The 20,225-nt window shown below is 33.4% G+C and overlaps 2 protein-coding genes across 15 annotated transcripts in view; both read right to left on the bottom strand.

Moving 5' to 3' along the window:
• The window catches only part of LOC100724066 (pancreatic alpha-amylase), a 34,942-nt gene extending 21,703 nt beyond the window's left edge, over positions 1–13,239 (bottom strand). The window contains exons 1-2 of one of the 2 annotated variants that reach the window (XM_063255111.1): positions 13,055–13,173; positions 12,545–12,564 (exon numbers count right to left, since the gene is read on the bottom strand). The gene's annotated coding sequence lies outside the window, so the exon portion shown is untranslated. Of the gene's footprint in view, positions 1–12,544; positions 12,565–13,054 lie in introns of both variants that reach the window. The other variant, XM_063255107.1, reaches the window with a different exon arrangement.
• The window catches only part of Rnpc3 (RNA binding region (RNP1, RRM) containing 3), a 50,331-nt gene that overhangs the window by 11,122 nt on the left and 18,984 nt on the right, over positions 1–20,225 (bottom strand). For 3 of the 13 annotated variants that reach the window (XR_010049348.1, XR_010049349.1, XR_010049345.1), the window contains exons 11-17: positions 19,387–19,481; positions 19,244–19,302; positions 16,060–16,192; positions 15,401–15,461; positions 13,055–14,452; positions 12,545–12,564; positions 11,875–11,962 (exon numbers count right to left, since the gene is read on the bottom strand). Coding sequence is in view for 3 of the 13 variants with exons in the window: in XM_003479179.4 (XP_003479227.1) it covers positions 15,402–15,461; positions 16,060–16,192; positions 19,244–19,302; positions 19,387–19,481 (347 nt within the window). In the remaining 10 variants the exon portion in view is untranslated. Of the gene's footprint in view, positions 1–11,874; positions 11,963–12,544; positions 12,565–12,924; positions 14,453–15,400; positions 15,462–16,059; positions 16,193–17,607; positions 17,656–19,243; positions 19,303–19,386; positions 19,482–20,225 lie in introns of those variants that run through there. The other 10 variants (XR_010049350.1, XR_010049346.1, XR_010049342.1 and 7 more) reach the window with 8 other exon arrangements.

Raw genomic sequence — 20,225 nt, 5'->3', positions numbered from 1 at the left:
GCCTCCTAAATCAAAGCATGTGTGACAATAAATTTTTGTTGCTATTTTAAGGAAACATAACAATTTCCTTGGTGATTTGAGATAAATATGATAAATTTAATTCTTTTAAATCACTGAAAATGGGGCTGAGGATTGAGCTCAGCGGCATAAGCACCTGCCTTGCAAGCAGGCAGTCGTGAGTTCGATCCCCGTACCGATAAAAAGGAAAAAAGACAAAAAAAAAAAAAAAAAAAAAAAAAAAAAGAAAGAAAAAGAAATTAAATCACTGAAAATTTTGAGTATTTGTATTTCTAACACAACCTATTCCTTCAGTTTAATACAACTAGGTTCTCCTTTTCATGTTCTTTCTTCATTAAACTTTATTTTAATGGGCCTCAGAATTTTTTGATAGACTTTTGGTCAAGTTATTTCCATTACAAGATGTTGACTTTAAAATAAACACACACACACACACACACACAGTCCACTAAACATTCTCCTTCCCTTCTGAAGGTTTTACAATGTATTGTTATCATTCACTAGTCTTTTACTATTAAACTTAAATGGCCAATTGGAAGAAAAAATTCTGAGACCAATATCCTTCCATTCATTAAAACTGGGGTATCAGATGTTAGGGATAGTATTCATTTTGTCTTCTGAGCTTTCTGGGCAGACTTGGTGATCCTGCCAACTCCAGCAATCTTCTTGTCAATTGCTTTGATAACACCTACAGGTACTGTCTGCCTTATATTGCAAACAGCAAAATGACCAAGACAATTATAGTCAGGGAGGCAATCAAGACATATGAGCTTGCCTAGAGCCATGTCTAAGATGACAGTGTTATTAGATGTCAAGAATTTAGGACCACCTTCCAGTTTCTTTCCAGGCCAACAATTAGTCTTTTCTTTACCAGACTGGAAATCTGCAAGGTGCAAGGTCCTGAGTTCTTTCAGCTTAGCAAACTTGCAGCAATGGGAACTGCATGACAATACAGTACAGGGGCAAAGCCAGCACTGGTTTGGCCTGGATGGTTCTGGATAATCACCTGAGCAGTAAAATCAGCTGCTTTCCTTGATGGGTCATTTTCGCTGTCAACAACAATGTTGCCACAATGAACATTTTTGACAGACACATTCTTGATATTGAAGCCCACATTGCCTCTAGGAAGAGTTTCACTCAAAGTTTCATAGTGGATTTCAACAGACTACTTCAGTTATGACAGTGACTGGAGCAAAAGTTATCACTATGACACATTCACACCACTCTGTTTTATGGATCTGTGCTGGGAAGGCCTGAAGGTCAGTGATGGAAGCTAGAAAGTCCATGCAAGCAGAGTAAAGTCTCCACTAAGCCCACAGTGGGACAGTACCAATAGCACAATACTTGTACACATCCTGGAGAGGTGCTGTAGTCAGGGATTGTGTGGAGAACAATTAGAATCAGGACAAAGAATTTATAATATTATTTTACGATGGTCACCCAGAGTTTAATACAAGGAAGTGCAGGAAATTTGTTTGCTCTTTTTTTTTTTTATCGGTACCAGGAGGAAATTTGTTTACAACACTAAAGACCCATAATAATTCAGTCAAGAGCCTGGATTCCACAGCAGTGTCCTGTATGAGTCCAGATGAAAACCTAGAGCCCATGACAATGCCTCCTATGAGTCCAGCTGGAGGTCTAGCACCCATAACAAGGACTCACACCAGTCTGTATTATGGATCTGTGCTGGGAAGGCCTGAAGGTCTGTGGTGGAAGCTAGAAAGTCTATGCAAGCAGAGTAAAGGAGCTGTGCTAGAATGTTGAGGGTTCTACACTGGAGCTGAGAAGTCATGCTCAGAATAAAAACGAGCATTGCCATAAAAAGTACCACAGCCAACCTCAGGAACACAGAAGTCCCAAGCTCCTCTGATGAGAAGAACAGTAGACTACATGCCAGAAAGCCAGCATGACAAGTTTCTCCTGGAGATTAAATGGCACATATCTTCCCCTCTGGAACCAGGAAGCAATGCTCCATATAAGGACCAGAGCTCCCCTAAAGTGAACCACAGCCACTCTCACCAACTATGTCCTGAGCTCCTCCAATGACAATGATTGAGCTTATACTAGAGAAGCTAATCATGATGAGGTCCTCCAGGAGAACCAATGGCTTGAAACAGCAACACTTAGAGAAACCCACAATGCCTTGCTCTTCTTCCCCAAGTTTCTGTTTATGCCAGCCACTTTACTCAGGTGGGCCATCTGTGCTCAGCTTTAATTCAGCTGGTGTTAAGTTGACCAACAGTTTTTAATCAATAACAAGGGGCATGTGCTAGGGCTTGTCAGTTGGGCAAATGTGTAGTAAGATGAAATTCAAAGCTTCAAGCAGTGTGGTTCCACTGGCATTGCCATCCTTATGAGTGTATTTCCATCCTTTAAACCAAGATATGCTAGCACTTTGTTCCAGTATGTTGTCATCATTCCAACTGGAAGTTGGCACAAAAGCCACTGTGTCCAGGCTGTAACCAATTTTCTTATCAGAGGTGCTGACTTTCTTAATAATTTCTTCAGATCTTTTCTGGCTGTGGGGTGGCTCAGGAGAATTTATTTTGTTAACCCCAAGAATTAGTTATTTCACATCCAGTGTGTAAGCCAGAAGGGCCTGTTCTTGCAGGTACTATCTTTGAATTCATCGTTATTAGCAGCAACAATCAGGAAATTCACAATGATGGGCTTGCCAGAGTCCATGTGTCCAATGACAATGATAGTGATTGGTGTCTTTTTCTTGCTCACCTTGGGTTTTAGTGATGTTTTTCATGATATCTGTGCACTCGTAGCAAACCCGCTGTGAAAAAGGCCCCATTACCATTTTAAATTCTAAGACATTCTACAAACAATCCCTTTCCCAAAGAATGTGAAAAGTCAAAGTAGGTAAGTTTAGGAACAGAACATATTAGCAGTAAAAGATGCTACTGTAAAAAAATAGTTCAGTTGTTTCCAGACTTTCAGTTCAAAGGAACCAAAAAGTTTCCAAAAAATCTATAAAAGTGTTTTCTTCAACATTAAAAAAGAATCACTAATACATTTTTTTTGTTTTTCTTATTAGTTTGCTAAACTTTATTTTTTGGTCATTTAGATCTACCTATCTAAGGTAATTCTTATTTTATTGATATGGAAAATGAAATCCTAAAAATGAAACAAGTGAAATATACCATAACAAACAACTACTAAAAAGTAGCAAAACATTTTTTGCATGTTAGAAAGGTAAAAAAAATTATAATGCCAGCATACTTTTACACTGTCTTAATTATTATCAACATCCATAATTATTTAAGTTTGCACAACAAAAAATGTAAAAACAAGTGACACACTGTATGTACAATATCTGACAAAAAATAGCAAAAATAGAAGAGTTCCAAATACTCAAAAGAATAAAAAAAATTTGTAAACAAAAACAAGGAGGAAAAGTTATATAAATCTCAGACAACCCCAACGGGTAAAAAAATGTAGAAGATACTCAACTAGTAATTTGGAAAGTATAAATTAAGAAATAATTTTTCAACTTTCAGAAAGGCAAAAAGTAGAAATGATAATGTTAAGTTTTTGTTGCAGTGTGAAAATACCAGTGTGGAGAATACAAATTAATATTTTTATAAGGGCAATCTTGCATAACACTAAAATTTAAAATTACTTTTTATACTTACATTTATTAACACTAAATATATATTCCCCTATGCTTATAGAGTGACATGTACATAAGTGCTCATTAAAATATTTCTTATAACAAACTCTTTGGAAATAAATGTTCACTACATTAGAAAAAGCTAAGTAAGATACAATCAATAAAAGTAAACTGTTTTTTTTCTTGTTAGTCCATTTAACATATTTTGTATCCTTAAAATTCTTTACAAGATCTACATTCTGATCTCACAAGATAGTCAATATTAAAAGAACATTTACATATCTATTTGCTTAAATTAGTTAAAACTTCAACTTAACTTTGGTTAAATTAGTTAAAATTTGATTCTGGAGAAGTTTGTCATGTTGGGTTTTCTGACATGAATTCAGTTGTTCTCATTGTCAGAGGATATCTCAGGTCTTCCCTGCTGCTGCGGAAGGTTTTGGAGAAGCTCTGGTCCTTCTGTGAGTATTGCTTCCTGGCTCCAGTGCAGATCCCTTAGCCTGCTGGCATAGATCCTTCACTCCACTGGTGCATACTTTCTAGCTTCTGTCACTAGTCTTCAGGCTTTCCCAGTGCAGATTTTTTTTTTATCCGTACCAGGGATCGAACTCATGTCCACACACTTGCAAAGCAGGCAGTTAAGCGACTGAGCTAAATCCCCAGTCCCCAGTGCAGATTCTTGATACAGACTTGTATGAGACATTATCATGGGCTGCATGCTGGCCTCATGCACAACCTTGCCATAAGATGGAGGCCCTCAGCTGGATTCTTTGAAGAATCTGAAGAATTCTTTGAAGAATCTTTGTCTCTAGTGCACAGACAGATCTCTTGCACTCTCCTACATTTGACTTTTATGGGGTGAATAGTATAAAATAATCCTGTAAGTTTTGCATCCTGTATTAAATTTATTCCTTTATATACCCTAACTACTGTCCTGTATTAAATCTATTCCTTTACATACCCTAACTACAAGTTTTTTATTGTTTTGATGATTTCTAAGTATTTTTCTCTTCAGTCTTACAGAAAATGGAATTGTTCTCCTAATTATTTTTACCATATGGTCGTTTATAGAGTATAGGATTGCAAATGAATTTGGAGTGGTGATATTGTATGCTGAAACTTTGCTGAATTCTAAAGAATAGATTCATAAATCTTTAGGATTTTTTATACATATAATCATATCACTTGTGAACAGAAATCACTTTAATTCTTCCTTTTTCAATTTGAATGATTTTCATTTTGTTTTCTAATGTCCTGCCTAGTATTTCCAGTTTAATATTAAATAGTAATAGCCAGAGTGGGAATCTTTGTTTTCTTTCTGATCTTAGAAAAAAAATTCCAAATTTACAACTGAATCTGATATTAATAATGAATTCTTTATGACATGTATTAAATTGAGGAATTTTCCTTCAATTCCTAGTTTGTTGAGTGTTTCTTATGAAATTGTTGAAATCTTCAAGTACTTTTTCTACAATAAAATTACATACTTTGTCTATATTGTGTTGATATATCACATTTATTAATTTGTGTAAATTGAACAATCCTGAATTTGAATATAAATCTCGTCATAATGTGTGATCTTTTTTTAAATTTAGAATGTAGTAAAAAATACAACAGAACAAGATAAAACAAAACCAATTGAGACAAAGCAGTGATATTGGTATAGAACTTCAAAGCAGGATACTGGAATAGTAGTAATAGGTACTATGGTATACCTCATTATCTTCACAATAGTTGTCCGGTCAATTAGGTATAATGAAATCAAGTCAATAACAGACCATTGTAAAACCAATTGAAGGAGAATATTGAATAGAGCATAACAATCATTACACTCTGTCCCCAGTTGCTGATGGGAGCGGGGGAAGATGTTTGATTCTCAGCCTGCAAACTGGTACGCTCATGGGAACAGCTGCCTGGTTCTCCTCCCTGCTGGCACCAGTGGCGCTTACCAAGAGGGCAGCCAAATTATGTTCTTGTGCAGCCACCTAAGTCCCAACATGGCCGGGTCTCCAATAGCCGCTTCTGGTTCTCCTCCCAGCTGGCGCCAGGGGTCATTGTGTGATGATTTCAGTGTGCTTGTTACTTAAGTTTGCTAGTATTTTCTTTAAGATATGGCATCAAAATGTATCAGATAATACAGCATGGATTTATAATGTTGGTTTCAATTTTATAGCTTAATTTACTGCTAAATCCCCCTCAAAATAGGAAATTTACTAGCAGATCATTTACTAGATGCATTTGAAAAGAAATGGACATATTGGAGAGGGGTGAATGTTTTAAACATACCTATATGCAAACAATATAAAGGTAGTATCTCTTGATCACCGGAACCTGTGAATCTGTTACTATACATGGCAAAGAGGATTAAGATTGCAGATGAAATTAAAGTTAACTGGTCAATGAAAACTATTCATCAGAGACAGTTTGGCCTGTAGTTTTCTTGTATAATTGTCTGGTTTTGGTATCCAAGTAATATTGGCCTCATAGAATAAGTTTGGCAGTGACTCCTCTTGTTCAAATGCTTTGCAAGCATTTGGGGAAAAAAAAATGGTATTAATTCTCCTTTAAGTGTTCAGTAGAATTCTCTAGTGAATATGTCTGGTCTTAGTCCTTGTTATTTTTGGGAGATACCTGTTACAGATTAAATCTTTTTAATAGTTATAGACCCATCCAGATTTTACATTTCTTCATGATTCAATATTGACAAGTTATAGTTCTCTAGGATTCATTCTTTTAGGTCACCCAATTTGTCTGCAAATAATCATAGTAGCTTCATAATTCTTTTTATTTCTGTGGTATCAGCTAGAATGTCTTTCACTTTAAATTTAGGCATTTGTATATTTGCGTTTTCTCTTTGTTGATCTTTTCTTTTAAAAAACATCTTGAGATCATTATTTTGTTTTCTCTTGTTATCTTTCATATCTTTTGATGTAATGTTCACTAGCATGCACATGTGTGTATTTAAATATATGTTGCCCAGGTTGGCATCAAACTTGCAATCGTCTCAAAGCAGCTATATCACTATGCTTGGCATGTGTACTTTTTTCTACCTGCTTTTGTTGCATCTTAGTTTCTCACACATTGCATTTTTAGTGTATCTGCAACTGAAGTGAGCACAAGTGTATGTCCTTTCATTGCCCTGCATCTCCAAGATATTTTCTAACTTCTGGCTATTTCTTGCTTGATTCAGTGATTAACAGTACATTCATTTCTACATATTTGTGGATTTTAATATGAATTTTTGCTTACTTTATGGTCAGAAAAGACAACTTTATAAACTTTGTCTTTTTACATTTGTTAATAGCTTACTTTATGAGATAACAAGCAAATCTGTCTTGGGAAATATTCCACTGTTGCATGAGAAACTATTCTGCTGTTGGGTAGAGTGTTACACATTCCTGTTAGGCCTGACTTGTGTGTTCTTATTGATGTTTTGTCTGGTTGTTTTATCTACTGCTGAAAGTGTAGTACTAAAGTCTCCTACTATTGTGTCACCTTCTATTTTTTCCATTAGTTTTGTCAATGTCAGCCTAATAAATTTAGGTGCTCAGAAGTTAACTGCATATATAATTATCTTTCTGTTGAATAGATCATTTTCTTGTTACACGTTCCCCAACTTCGGACTTTTGTGACAATCTTGTCTCAGAATCCTTTTTGTACAATATGCCATTTTGGCTACTTAAGTTTCAAAATAAAAATATATTTTTCCAACTTTAAATATAAAATGTAGTTTCAAATTGGTAATTTAACTTCAACAGTATATATTAACTCTATTTTTATATCCCCATTTCGTGTAAGTCATAACAAATTTGTATTAATACGTATTTCTCAATTTGCTGTTGCCTCTGTTCAATTTCCAGAGCTCTGAAATGGTAAATGAAATTCAATCAAGCCAGGCATGGTGGTGCATAACAATGATTCCAGCAATTAGGAGGCTAAGGCAGGAGGATTACCACAAACTGGAGGCCAGACTGGGATGCATAGTGAGTTCAATGTCAGCTTGCACTATACATTCAGACTCTTTGTCTCAAAATCCACCCCTCTGGGGCTGGGGATTTAGCACAGCAGCATAAGCACCTGCCTTGCAAGTGTGCAGCCTTGAGTTCAATCCCCGGTACCGATTAAAAAAAAAAATAAAGACCAAAAAAAATCCATCCCTCTTGGAAAAAAAATTCAACCGATGCCACAAGTTTAATAAGTTAATATAAAAGAAAGTAAAACGTATTTTTACAAAGTTTAAAAAGATTTTTAAAAGCTAAAAATGCCTAGCCTCTGATTAGTAGTTAAGAGAGAGAGTGACTTGATCACATTGTCAGAGATTGCTACATATTCATTAAAAAAAGTTTGACAAATACAGGTGTCCTAAATATAAAATCCTGCTATACTGTATGTTACACCAAGCTGTTTTTAGTATATTTTTTTAAAGCTTTATATTCTCTGTATTTGTTCATGTTACTTATTATAAATCAATGTAAAATAACCAAAATATAAAGTAACCAAATATAAAAATTACCAAAAATGTCTAATTTCTGATTACACAAGCAATTATCAGTTTTTAATTAATGCATACTACAAAATTCATACTAAATTAAGGAAGTTCAATGTTAGTGCTTCAATTTATCTTATGATGGTATTTTTAAAATAAAGGATTGCTATACATATTTGTGTACTGATTATAATTCAGGGTAGTGATTAAAACTAATTTCCTCTGTATATTGTCATTACTTATCCACTTGGTCTCTCTTTAACAGTAAAATACCTCTACCTAAGACAAAGTCTCTCAGTCCTACAGCAGGTTATCATAAAATTGAGGCAATGTTAAGTGATCAACCCCTCAAAAAGAAACAGCACAAAGTACTCTCAATAGTTTTGTTTTGAGAACTCTGGAATAAGTATTTGATTTTTTTTATTTTTTGATACCAGGGGTTGAACATGGCCTCATGTTTGCCAGGCAGGATCTGGGCCACTGAGCTATATCCCCAGATTGATTCTTTATTAAATATTTTCCTTAGGAGAATCTCAGGATGGGGTGGATATAGGAGGAAGAGTAGAAGATGAAGTAAAAAGGATCACTATGTGGTATATATATGTATCAACCCTCCATGACGAGTCTATTGAATCAGTATCACAAATATGTATTAATAAAAAGAGAATCTAAAAGTAAGGCAGTCATGTTTTTCTATTGTAGGAATGGCATAAAGATTTTATATTATATAAAAGCTCTTTTAAATCATGTCACAATTAAAATAGGTAAGACATCTATTATGCATCAGTAGTAGTAACAGATGCTTCATGTATTTATAGGTGTATGTCTCAAACAATACAATATTACACTATCTAAAACAAGAACTGCCAGACTTATGTTATTATACCAAATTAAAAATACAGAAACCAAGGATCAGAGACATGTATTGACTTGTTAAAGTCAATTAAAACTAAGACTTTAAAAAAGTTATAATACTGGCTGCGGAGAATTCCTTCGTAGTCAGAAATACAGTAATCATTGTAAGGGTCTTAATGGTAGTCAGGTTTACAAAAATTAAAAATCAGTTAACTGGTCCCTTCAGCAAAGCTGAAAACATTTACAACTGAAAAAAAAAATCACAGATTAAATGAAAAAATCTTTGAACTCCATTTGTCTAAAAAAAAACAAAAAAAACTTCATAAAATTAAAGGAACAAATAGAATCTTTAATGCTAAATAGTAGTATGATATCTCACACCAGTGTTATCTGAGGTGGATCAGGGCTTAGATTTATCCTGGTTATAATTCTAAGCAGACACACAAATCACAAATGATACAGAGCAGGAAAAAATGTTTTATTATGTAAATTTTAAATATAGTAAAAATTTTTGTATATGTACAGATCTACAAGTTTTGGCAAATGCATACTATATAACCATAAAGAGAACACAGATTATTTCTATCATGCCCCTATATTCTCATGTCCTTTTGTGAACAACTCATTCCTCCACATCTGGTTCCCAAAACCAGCTATTTCTTGGTCCTATCATTTGCCTTCTCATAATGTCACGAAAACAGCATCATACTCTGTAACTTTTTGAATCTAGTTTCTTATACATGACATGAGGAGTTTAAAACAAACCATTTTAGTTCATGTATTTTCCCTTGAGGAACTTTCTACAGATGAACTATGGCCACTGAAGAATATACGTGCTTTCATTTTGAAGGATAAATAAAAGCACTGTAAACACTCATTAAAGTCATCGTGTTTTTCCACCTCTTCGATATTTATGAGATGACTGAGTCCCCTGTGTGTCTTCAATTTTCTAAGAAACTAGAACTTTTGCAATGTGGTTTGCCATCTTGCATTACTATAAGCAACAGATAAAAGCTTTGTGCTCTGGCTTCTTGATAAATCTTGCCAGTGTAGGGATTTACATTACACTATTCTGTACAGTAAGAAAAGTAAATCCTTCCAGTAAGAAAAATAAAGAACTTATTGTACAAGTGAGAAATTTGACTAGCTGATAACATTTAGAAGGTTAAATTATATCATCAGTTACTCTGCAAATGCAAGATGACTATTAATCACTGTCAGGATAATGGCCTGGCTCCATCTAGTGAGTAGGAAGGGGAAAAGAAAAAGAGAAGAAAAAGAGACTGGAAAGAGAGGCAATTTGTTTCAGTAATGGAAAACAGAACTATCAGGCCAAGAGCTACTATCTGAGGACTTAAATATGTATTAGATTTGGACTCGACTTTTTACACTCATCAAATCTCTAAAGTAGATACTGTTATTCCAATGAAACATAAGACACAGAAGGTAAAGAATTTTCCCTGGCCACAGATACAAGTTTTGAATTTAAAATCCATATTCAAAAATCACTGTAGTATAGCTTGTAAGCCAGGTGTAGTGGTACAATGTCTGTGATTCCTGCATTCCAGGAGGTGGAGACAGGCTGATTGCAAGTGTGAGACCACCTCGGGCAACTCAGCAAGATCTTGTCTCAAAAATAATCCAAATAACCGCACACACCCAGTTTCTCATTAAACTAATTTTCTTACCACTGATGGTAAGGAAGATGAGTCAGAATTTCAATTCATTCTTAAACATAGTCTTCCCTGTATAACTGACCCTTACACACTGTAAAAGTAACTCCCTATTGACTAAATAACTACTCCTGTCATTATTCTTAGTAATTTCAAAATTCACTCAGGTACTATAACTTTCCATGTTTTTCAATTCTTTGACATTCTCTCTTCCCATCATCCTACCTCTACTTCCATCTTTACATCCTAGATCTTACAGTCATTAATAACTCTGCTGATATTTCTTTAATATTTTCAATTTCAGTCACCTCTTCTTTCAACCACATGAATTTCTAATTCCCACTCTGATAAGAACTTCAAACACATCATCAGCTATACTGCAAATTGCCATCAATAACTGATCAGACTATTTTCTAGTATTTCTTAATATTTTTAATTTTCTCACCTTTTTTGTATATCATTTCCTTTGTACCACTTTTATAAATTTTTTTTGAATATATCAACACTTTTGTCCTTCCCCAACTTTGTTCTCTTCATCAAGGAAACTGTTAACTTTGGGTAAATTCAACTCAGTAACTACACAAATGTAGAACTTAACTGGAAAAAGACTGAGAACTATGTTGATAATAAAAACAACCATGGACCATACACAAGTAAGTACTTTACGTACTTTCTAACAGTAGTAGCATGTTTACTAAGTTTCCTCAATCTCAATGTTACACCGTACTTTTCTTCCTCCAGCCTTCTTGACTTCGTTTCATGAACTCCTTTCACTGAATAAAATTTTTGTTTTAACTACCACACTAAAGACCTCCAGGTTTTCATAATCTATTCTTCATCCTATTGTAATGAGTTCTCCAGATGTCTATCTTCAATTAACTTTTCTATTCAGATACTAGATCTTTGATCTGTATTTTTTCACTTCCTACATCAATTTAAGCAGTCCCATTAGCATATAAATTAGGTGTATTTTCAGTCTTTAAGAAAAAAAAAAAAAAACTTCTTTGTGGAGGACTACCAGGAAAGTTCTCCTGAAAGATGACCATTTGTTTCCATTTTGGCTAGCCATTACCCTAACCATGTACTGATATGTACAGAGCTGGCTAAGAAAATAACTCTACTCACTAAATTGGCTTTAAGCAATGCAAATGGGTCTAGCTAAGGTGCTGATGTATAGCCTTTGGAGCAATGCAACAGTGATGCCTCGCCTGTAGCTTCCTCACCTGTAATTCCTACTGATAAGCATGAGCCAAGCCAAGGGATGCTGCACTGTCTGCTGGGATTCATCCTCGAGGATGAGGCTGTGATGTCCTAGGGCAGGAAGGCCAGACATCAATGCTGAAGCAATCAACCAGAAAACAAAATATTTCCTCAAACTTTTACACAGACTCCTACAAACTTAGAGGCTACCTGCTACTGGCATTGGGTACTGTTTCTGAACAGTTCTCTCTGTATATTACAAAGGTGCTTTGTGCCTCCTACCTAGCCCAGCTCACAGCACTCATATACTTCTGTCATTCTCACGGTAACTCAATCCTAAGCCATTTCCTTATTCACAATTAATGAAACTCAAATTTGGTCATGGGTCAGATCTTTTTCAAGGTGTGCAATTGTTTTGTCTGGACTTGGGACATCTTGGCTCTCTGCAACTACAGATATGATTTTGTCTGTTGTCACTGTGGGTTACACTGGAAATGGTAGACTGGAAAGTGCTTACTAAATTCTGGTAATATTTCCATGAGATAATAAAAACTCATTTGGACTGCGGCAAAACCCTAATGGCCTCTGTATAGTTCTTGAGATCATACTGTCCTCAATTAAAGACTTGTGTCTTTATTCTACTTAAAAGAAAAACTACTTTTAAGAGTTGTCTTAACTTTCCATTATTCCTACCTTTAATGTTCTTTTCCACACTTTGCAATGTTTTAAGGAAAAAGGAAAAAGATGTGATTTATAGCACTTGAACCAAAAAGTATACTGTCTGGTAAAACTCAAAGCCAAACAAAAAATATAACCACTGCTCAAATAATTATAAAATTTAAAATGTTAAGAGTTAGATTCGTGGTATCAAAAAAAGAGAAAAGAACAAAAATAAATAAAACGTTAAAAAAAAAAAAAAAAACCTGTGCAAGTTAAGATCTTTATTCAGATAAAAATGAAAATAGCAACATTTATAATCATTAAAGAAAATTTAATTATAAAATTAAGAAATTCATAAAATTACATATTTTTCTAGACATACAAACCAATATAATTAAAAATTACAGATACTATTTTATCAGAAAGAAAATAATTTATTGTATATGAGGCATCTCATTGTAAGAGCTATAATATATATCTGACAAAATGAGTTAAATGACTATTGATTTAATTTTTAAATATACTTTTAAAGCTGTTACGCACAGTTCCATAGTCCAGGTAGTCAATTTCTTCTCAAAGTTGGCAAAAACTTGAAAGACTCGAAATTCAAGAGGAACCTAAAATACCATAAAAACTCATTAAAAATAATCATTATTATAACATTTTAGGAGTCTGAAAATAATTACAGCTAAAATAATTATATTTAGAAAATCAGTGAATCATGTCAGCATAAATTTAATTACAAAAATACTTTATATGGGAACTAATATATAACATGAATGAGTAAAAGATTATAATTGTACTTATCAAAAATTTGCAATTTCTGTATCTGGAAGGTTTTTTTTAGTTATAGGTGATTAGGGTTATTCCAACCATTTTACTTCAAATAAACAGTATCCTTATATTACTAAAGAAACTTTTCAAATTAGATTCTTAGACCCTATTCCCAGAAATTGCAATTTATTATTTTTACGATTGGTCTAGGAATCTTCAGAAATAAAAACACTTCACTGGTGGTTCTCTACTTTGACTGCACATTAGACTCACTTAGAAAATCGTGAAAATTTCTAAAACCCAAGCTACATTCCAAAATTATAATATAGTACCTACTCTCTGGGGAAGGAACCTAACATTAAAATATTTTTAATTTTTATTTATTATTTTTCAAAGTTCCCAGGCCACTCCAATGTGCAGCCAAGTTCGAGAAGTACAGTTAAGGGTACTTCTGGTTAATCAGCCTGGGAATTACTATTTTTACATTCTTACTAGGATCATTTTGTTTTTCATCATTGAGCTACCTTACTTTAACACTGTATCTTCTATCTTGTTACTCTCTCTTCTTACCCTTTTCTGCTTTCTGTTAAAAAGTTCTATTTGCTATCTAAGTTAATGGAAATATCAAATGTGAGATCTGCTACTTAATTTGGGATTTATATATCAAGTTATTTTAATTTTTAGCACAAGTTCTTTTTTAAAGAAAATAATTTGTTTCCACACTCAAATTTTATGTAGAATATATAGACCAGATATATCTTAAGAGAGAAACCAGATGTTATTTAAATTTACCAAAATACACAAAGAGAAATAAGACAACATTCTGTGTTAAAGCAAATGCATACATATTCTCTAAGTAGTTGACCTGATTCACTAACTTTCTGTGGAAAAACTATAACCTAAATGCAAAGAAAATTCAACAACAAATATAAGAAAACATATAAATTTTTCAAGCTATAGAATTTTAGAAACATTTCATTTGCATAAAGTATAAAAAAATGCTGTTTAGCCTAAACCAAGGGATAGAAATAGGGACAAAACATTTCTAGTAAACAAAAAACAACAAAATAAAAAACAAAACAAAAAACACTGCCCCAAAAAGGATACAACAAGAAAGGATACATTTTTGCATGACAGTATTACAGCAGTATGTACGCAGGAATGCTTCTAAAGAAGAACAGCAGAATGCGGTTTAAATTTTTTCTGATTTTTCAGCATCAGATGTACAAAATGACTTTCTTAAATGTGTACTCAAATACTTAATTTTCCTCCAAGGTTACTTATGGACTTTTGGGTATCACAATAGTAACTTTAAAAAATTCGTTTCACATTTTTCTAGATTACAAAGCGAGAAAAGATTTTTAAAAAGGAATATATTTTCACCTGTTTTTTATATTAGCATAAACTTTAGAATTTAAAGTGCTTAATTCTACCATTTCTAACCATAAATTATTAAGGTATTAAAATTACTTGTTTCAAAGACAAAAGATTTAACTCCACAAAAACATGTCTTTCTAAAGTGTGTTAAAAATTAATTTTATGTATTTAGCACTATTCAATTTAAAGAGTTGAAAAATATTTAACTGCTTTCCTCGTGACTTTTTTAAAGGCCTGTTCCTAGACCAGTTGTCCCAATATTACTTACAAACTCCTTGGTATGCAAAGGCTTAGGTGCCACCAGGGTGACCAACTTATTCTGGCATGCCAGATACTCTGCCCTTTAAGGAAAGTACCACTAAGAAATCCCTCAGTGACATAACTGGGACTACTTATCTCTGACTTCACTCTCTGAATCAAAAACTCTTAGTAGGAGGGAAAAGCCTAGTAACCTGTGTTTCATCAAGTCTTTCAAATGCTAAAGTTTAATATCAGCTTCTTTAGTAGGCAGAAAAAGTAATTAGTATAGACATATTCTCCTTATGTAAGTTTTATGTAAAATGGACTGTGTGCTATTGTTATAATTTTTAAGTTTAATGGAAATCAATTTTAAACATAGATATCTCCTTAAAATTCTTTAGATACCTGAATGCTTATTCTATCAGACTTTTACCTTTGCTTAATTTTACTTTACAAAAATACAGTATTGTGGTTTTACCATGTTTTATCCATACTTACCTTAACACTTTCTTTTTCCTTCTTTAGAATCTTGCTTTGGCCTGGCAGATCGGGCAAATTGCTAGTATTTTAAAAATTAAGGTTTCCTCATGAATATGAAAGTAGACTATTTTTCCAAATTATCAACTTTCTAATATAGAGAAGGAATAGTTTTTAAATTTGCTTTGACTATCTCCTACTGATCATGATGTAGAAGAGAAATAAAAATTCACCTCTATTATTTTTTATACCTACACATTTGCAGCTTTATTTATCTTGCTGATTCCTAGTTTACAAACTGCAACCACCAAAATATGAAGGTTAATTAATAGTCTGCTTTTGAAATTCTCAAGCAGAAATGTGAATTACAATAAAATCATAAAACTACAATCAATTACTTTCTGGTGATATCAAATATACTTCTAAATACTATAATCTGTTAGGTTTAGTATAAAGATGCACTTCTGGGCTACATAAATGAAATGTCTAGATATAGCTGAAATTAAATAACCTTGTACTTTTGAATTGCCTTTATTTTCCAATAAAAACCTAAACAATGTTTCATTGTAACTAACTAGCTCAAACTAGAAATTCTACTTGCTAAGGACCTGACAGTTAAGTTTACTGTTCCCTTCTCTTAAAAATTATACAGTTTTGTGACAAACTGATTTGAAGGATACAACCACCATGGGTTTTCCAAAAAGAACATATCCATTAGCTTCCTTCAAGGCTTTTGCAGCTGCTTTTTCATTTGGAAGTCCTATGAAAGCTTGTCCTTTCATGCGACCTTCTTTCATCAAGCGTATATCGAACCTATAGGGGAGAAAGAGCAGTTTTAATTCAAATAAAATCAAACAACTTCAATACAATGAATGAAAATGTGTTGAACAATTCAGTTTTGCTATTTCAAAGTGAAAACAAATATAATGCCTCTTATGTTTTCTAAAATTTTGTTCTTTCTACAAGTAGGTAGCATCATTCATGATGAGTTCATTTTCTACTTTTTAAATTGTTATAAATATTTGTGACTTTAAAAAATTACATTAGTATGATAAAGTTAAAAACAAACATGTTTTTCAATATTTTAGAGACTGAACCCATGACTTTGCTCATTTCTACTACTGAATTACTCCCTAGCAAAGGAAACTTAAGTCTTATTTCATATCTACTTTTAAACTTTTTTATAGTAACTTGTTATCTGCTCTGGTGACAAAGATAAAAAATAGACTGCTAACAAGAACCAATTATAAACAGTTACAGAATTTCAGGGTTAGAAGGAACCTTAATGATGTCTAGACATTAACTCTTCAAACCAGAGAGCTAAAGCCACACTTTCTTCCTAGCAGTGTTCTGCTACTCCACAGTATACTCATTTGCAACAATTCTGAGACAAAATTATACTTCAAATCTACTTAGGAAAATGAAATTGTAATTTACAACTTAAGTATGGCTTATCAATAACAACACAGCAAGAGAATACAAAACAAAAAATATCAATTTTAAAAGCAGAATGAGGGCTGGGGATTTAGCTCAGTGGCACAAGCACCTGCCTGGCAAGTGCAAGGTTATGAGTTCCATCACTGGTACATACAAATGGAAAGGAAAAAAAAAGAAGAAATGTTAAAAAAAAAAAAAAAATCACATGACTGGTCTTATGGAAAACCATTTACCATTTGTATATCCATCAATATATTCTACATTGATATTTCTCAATATAGTCCCCCCCCCCCCCGGACTGGGATTGAACACAGAATCTTTTTTGCTGAACTATATCCCTGGCTCCTTTTAAACTTTTATTTTTGAGACAGGGTCTTGCTAAGTCCTTCTGTTGTACAGGATGCATTTGAAGTTGTGATTCTCTTGCTTCGTCTCCCAGAGTGATGTCATTCACCACTAGTGGAATTAATTTTTTACTTCAAATAACTTACTACAGGCAATACTGGAAATAGAAAAAACATGTTTACAAAGATACTTGTATGCATTTCATATGAAGGCAATTTTTTTTTACGATAATGACCTATAACAGAACAAGTTTTTGCATGGGCAGAAAAATAAGCTTCTCACATCTGGATAAGAAGAGACAAATGCTGCTAATGAGTATGAACAATTTTAAGATATGATACTACCTATACACACTTACCTAAAAAGATACACAGACCAGGTAATATCTTAAGGTGGAGTTTCAAATAAAAAGTCATCCCTCAATATCCACCAAGAGTCACTTTATCTTTTCTATTTGATCCTCATTTTAGTTATATGGCCAACAGTCTTTCTCACTTTGAAATGAAGTAAAAAGGGATTTCAAACAATGAAGTTCAAATCCCCAACATTAGTTTTCATATCATTTAGAAAACATGTATGTGTCTCTTTTGCTTTCACAGGAATGGGAGCAACCTTTAAGAGATAAGAATTTCTCAGAGTATAAATAAAAATTTGCCTCATTTGTACACATATATGTATTTTTGAACCACTCATTAAAACAATGTTTTCAAGTGCAATCTTAGGACCAGCAGTATCTGAATCACTCAAAGGAGTTTTCTAGAAATACAAGTTTAAGAGTTCTTACCTAACCTAGAAAATAGCCTCTCAGGATATATGCCTAGCAAGCTATTTTATCAAATATTCCATGTGTTAAGGCTTGTATCTTAGACACCTCTTCCTTGCCTCAGGTGGGGCTTTGTAGAAGTAGCTGGTTCTAGGGTGTGTGATTCTGGGATTAAAATGTGTGAGATGAGCATTAAATGTGTGATGCTGTGATTACAAGTGAGCCAGCTTGGTTGTGAGTCTACCAACCCTAAGGGTGGATACCTGGATGGAATATAAGAGGAAAAAAAGAGGGATGCTGTTGCTTCTTCACTACATCACTGCTTTGCTGCCTGATGGCCACCATGAAATGTTTCTCCTCTGTGATGTTCCTCTGCCATGCCACCTTGCCTTGCATCCAGCCAGCTATGAACTGTGAGCTACATACACCTTTTCTCTTTTAAGTTTGGCTATTGGATATTTTCTTCTCAATAATGAGAAAAAGTAACTAAGTTATCAAGTGATAATTAGTGTTAAAGCTCGTGTACCAGTGCTTTAGAGCAATGACCAATCTGTACACATGTTGCAGTGTGTTGCTTATTATCATTTGTTATGATTTATGTTTGGATGTCCCCCAAAGCCTCAGGCAGGTGTGGATATGGCTGAATGCAGCATTTGTGATTGGCTTGTAGGCTACTGCTGGGATTGGCAGTGTGAGTGCTATACTCACCAAGGGGCAGGTAGCCAGCACTTTTTTGCCCTTGTGTTCTTGTTGCTTGTGGCCGCCATGAATGGTTGCCCTTAGGCACACTACCCTGCCTTGGAACAGCTGAATATGACTGAAACTTCCAAAAACTGTAAGCGACATAAACCTTTCCTTCCTTCATTTTAGGCATCAATTATTTTGTCTCACAAATGAGAGAAAAGTAATCAAGAGATCATTAAAAGATCTGAAAAGGTTTGCTGTGACTGCTTTAGGATGAGAACTAAGGTCAGAATATTTCTCAAGGTTTATTTTTGTTAATTAAGATGCGCTAAAATACAAATGTGAATATTCATTTAAGTAGAGTTTATGGCTACTTTCATGCTATTACTAAGTACAAAAAACTAAGTATGTGCAGCAGACATAATGTGGCCTGCAATGAAATATAAATACTAAAATTTTCTTATATGCCCATTCAAAGAAATTGAACAACTACTAGATGTCCAACAGATTACTCATGCAAAAGAATAGACCTATTTCTTCATGTAATTTTCAGCTGGAAAAAGATAGTGGCATAATAAAAAGTGCTAAATTCATAACAGATATAAAAAACAATTAGAGGTATGACTGCCACTTACATGATCCGTTGTGTTTCTGATGAGAAGTCAACGTATCGCCCAAAAATGAATTTAAGGTCCTAGAAATTCAATACCAAAAAGATAAATAAGGAAGCCAGTGGAAAACAAGGTAAAATAAAAACAATTTAAAATTTGAAACTTACTTTTTCTTGAACATGCTTGGCTAAATTCTTTACATAAATTCTACAGTTGGGTTCACCAGGTTCATAACTTCTGAAAACTGAAAGTGTTTCCATTTCTTATTTAAAGAAAAACAAATGAAGATATAAAATTAAAACTTTTACCAATTTTCAAAAAAAAATTATAACATTGAAATGTAACTGTTAAACAGGCAAAATAGCCTTTATGAAAATGTTGAAACCATGGATACTAGCATTATTATGAATGGATATAAAAACTTTAAAAATCTAAAGTGAATATAAAAAAAAAACTTTGTTTCAAAAATTTCATATTTCCAGAATAAACAATGAAGTATCTACTATTTTTATTTTTTTATTTTATTTTCTTTAGTAGCAGGGATAGAACTTATGATCCCTTACTTGCCAGGCAAGCGCTTGTGCCACTGAGCTAAATCTCTGATGAAGTATCTATTATTAAAGTCTCTTTATGATAACATAGTTCATTTAAAAAAAAAAAAAAACTAAAAGGTATATCAATCATTTGCATAATTATCTTGATTGAAGTCAATTTTCCAAAATATCAGTCACATATATAGTTAAATTAAGAGTGACTTACTCAAAAACAATAATCAGGTATTTTAGAGAAGGAACCTCTGATCTATTTCATGGCCCTTATTTTATTGCCAGTAATCTGTTGTTTACAACTAGATATAAACATATATATATTTTTTTCCAACTAGATGTTTTTTAATTTTTGAGAGGTTTTTGTTTTTGGTTTTTTTTTTTGTGAGTATGTGTGTGTGTGTGTGTGTGTGTACTGGATATTGAACTCACCACTTTGTGCTGGCCAGCCTAGGCACTGT

This window comes from Cavia porcellus, unplaced genomic scaffold (genome assembly GCF_034190915.1).
Source record: "Cavia porcellus strain 051 isolate PalLab524CR breed Dunkin Hartley unplaced genomic scaffold, mCavPor4.1 scaffold_1, whole genome shotgun sequence".
In the NCBI taxonomy this organism is placed as follows: Eukaryota; Metazoa; Chordata; class Mammalia; order Rodentia; family Caviidae; genus Cavia; species Cavia porcellus.
Note: the sequence above shows the minus strand (reverse complement) of the source record. Positions and strands in the feature narration are given on the sequence as shown.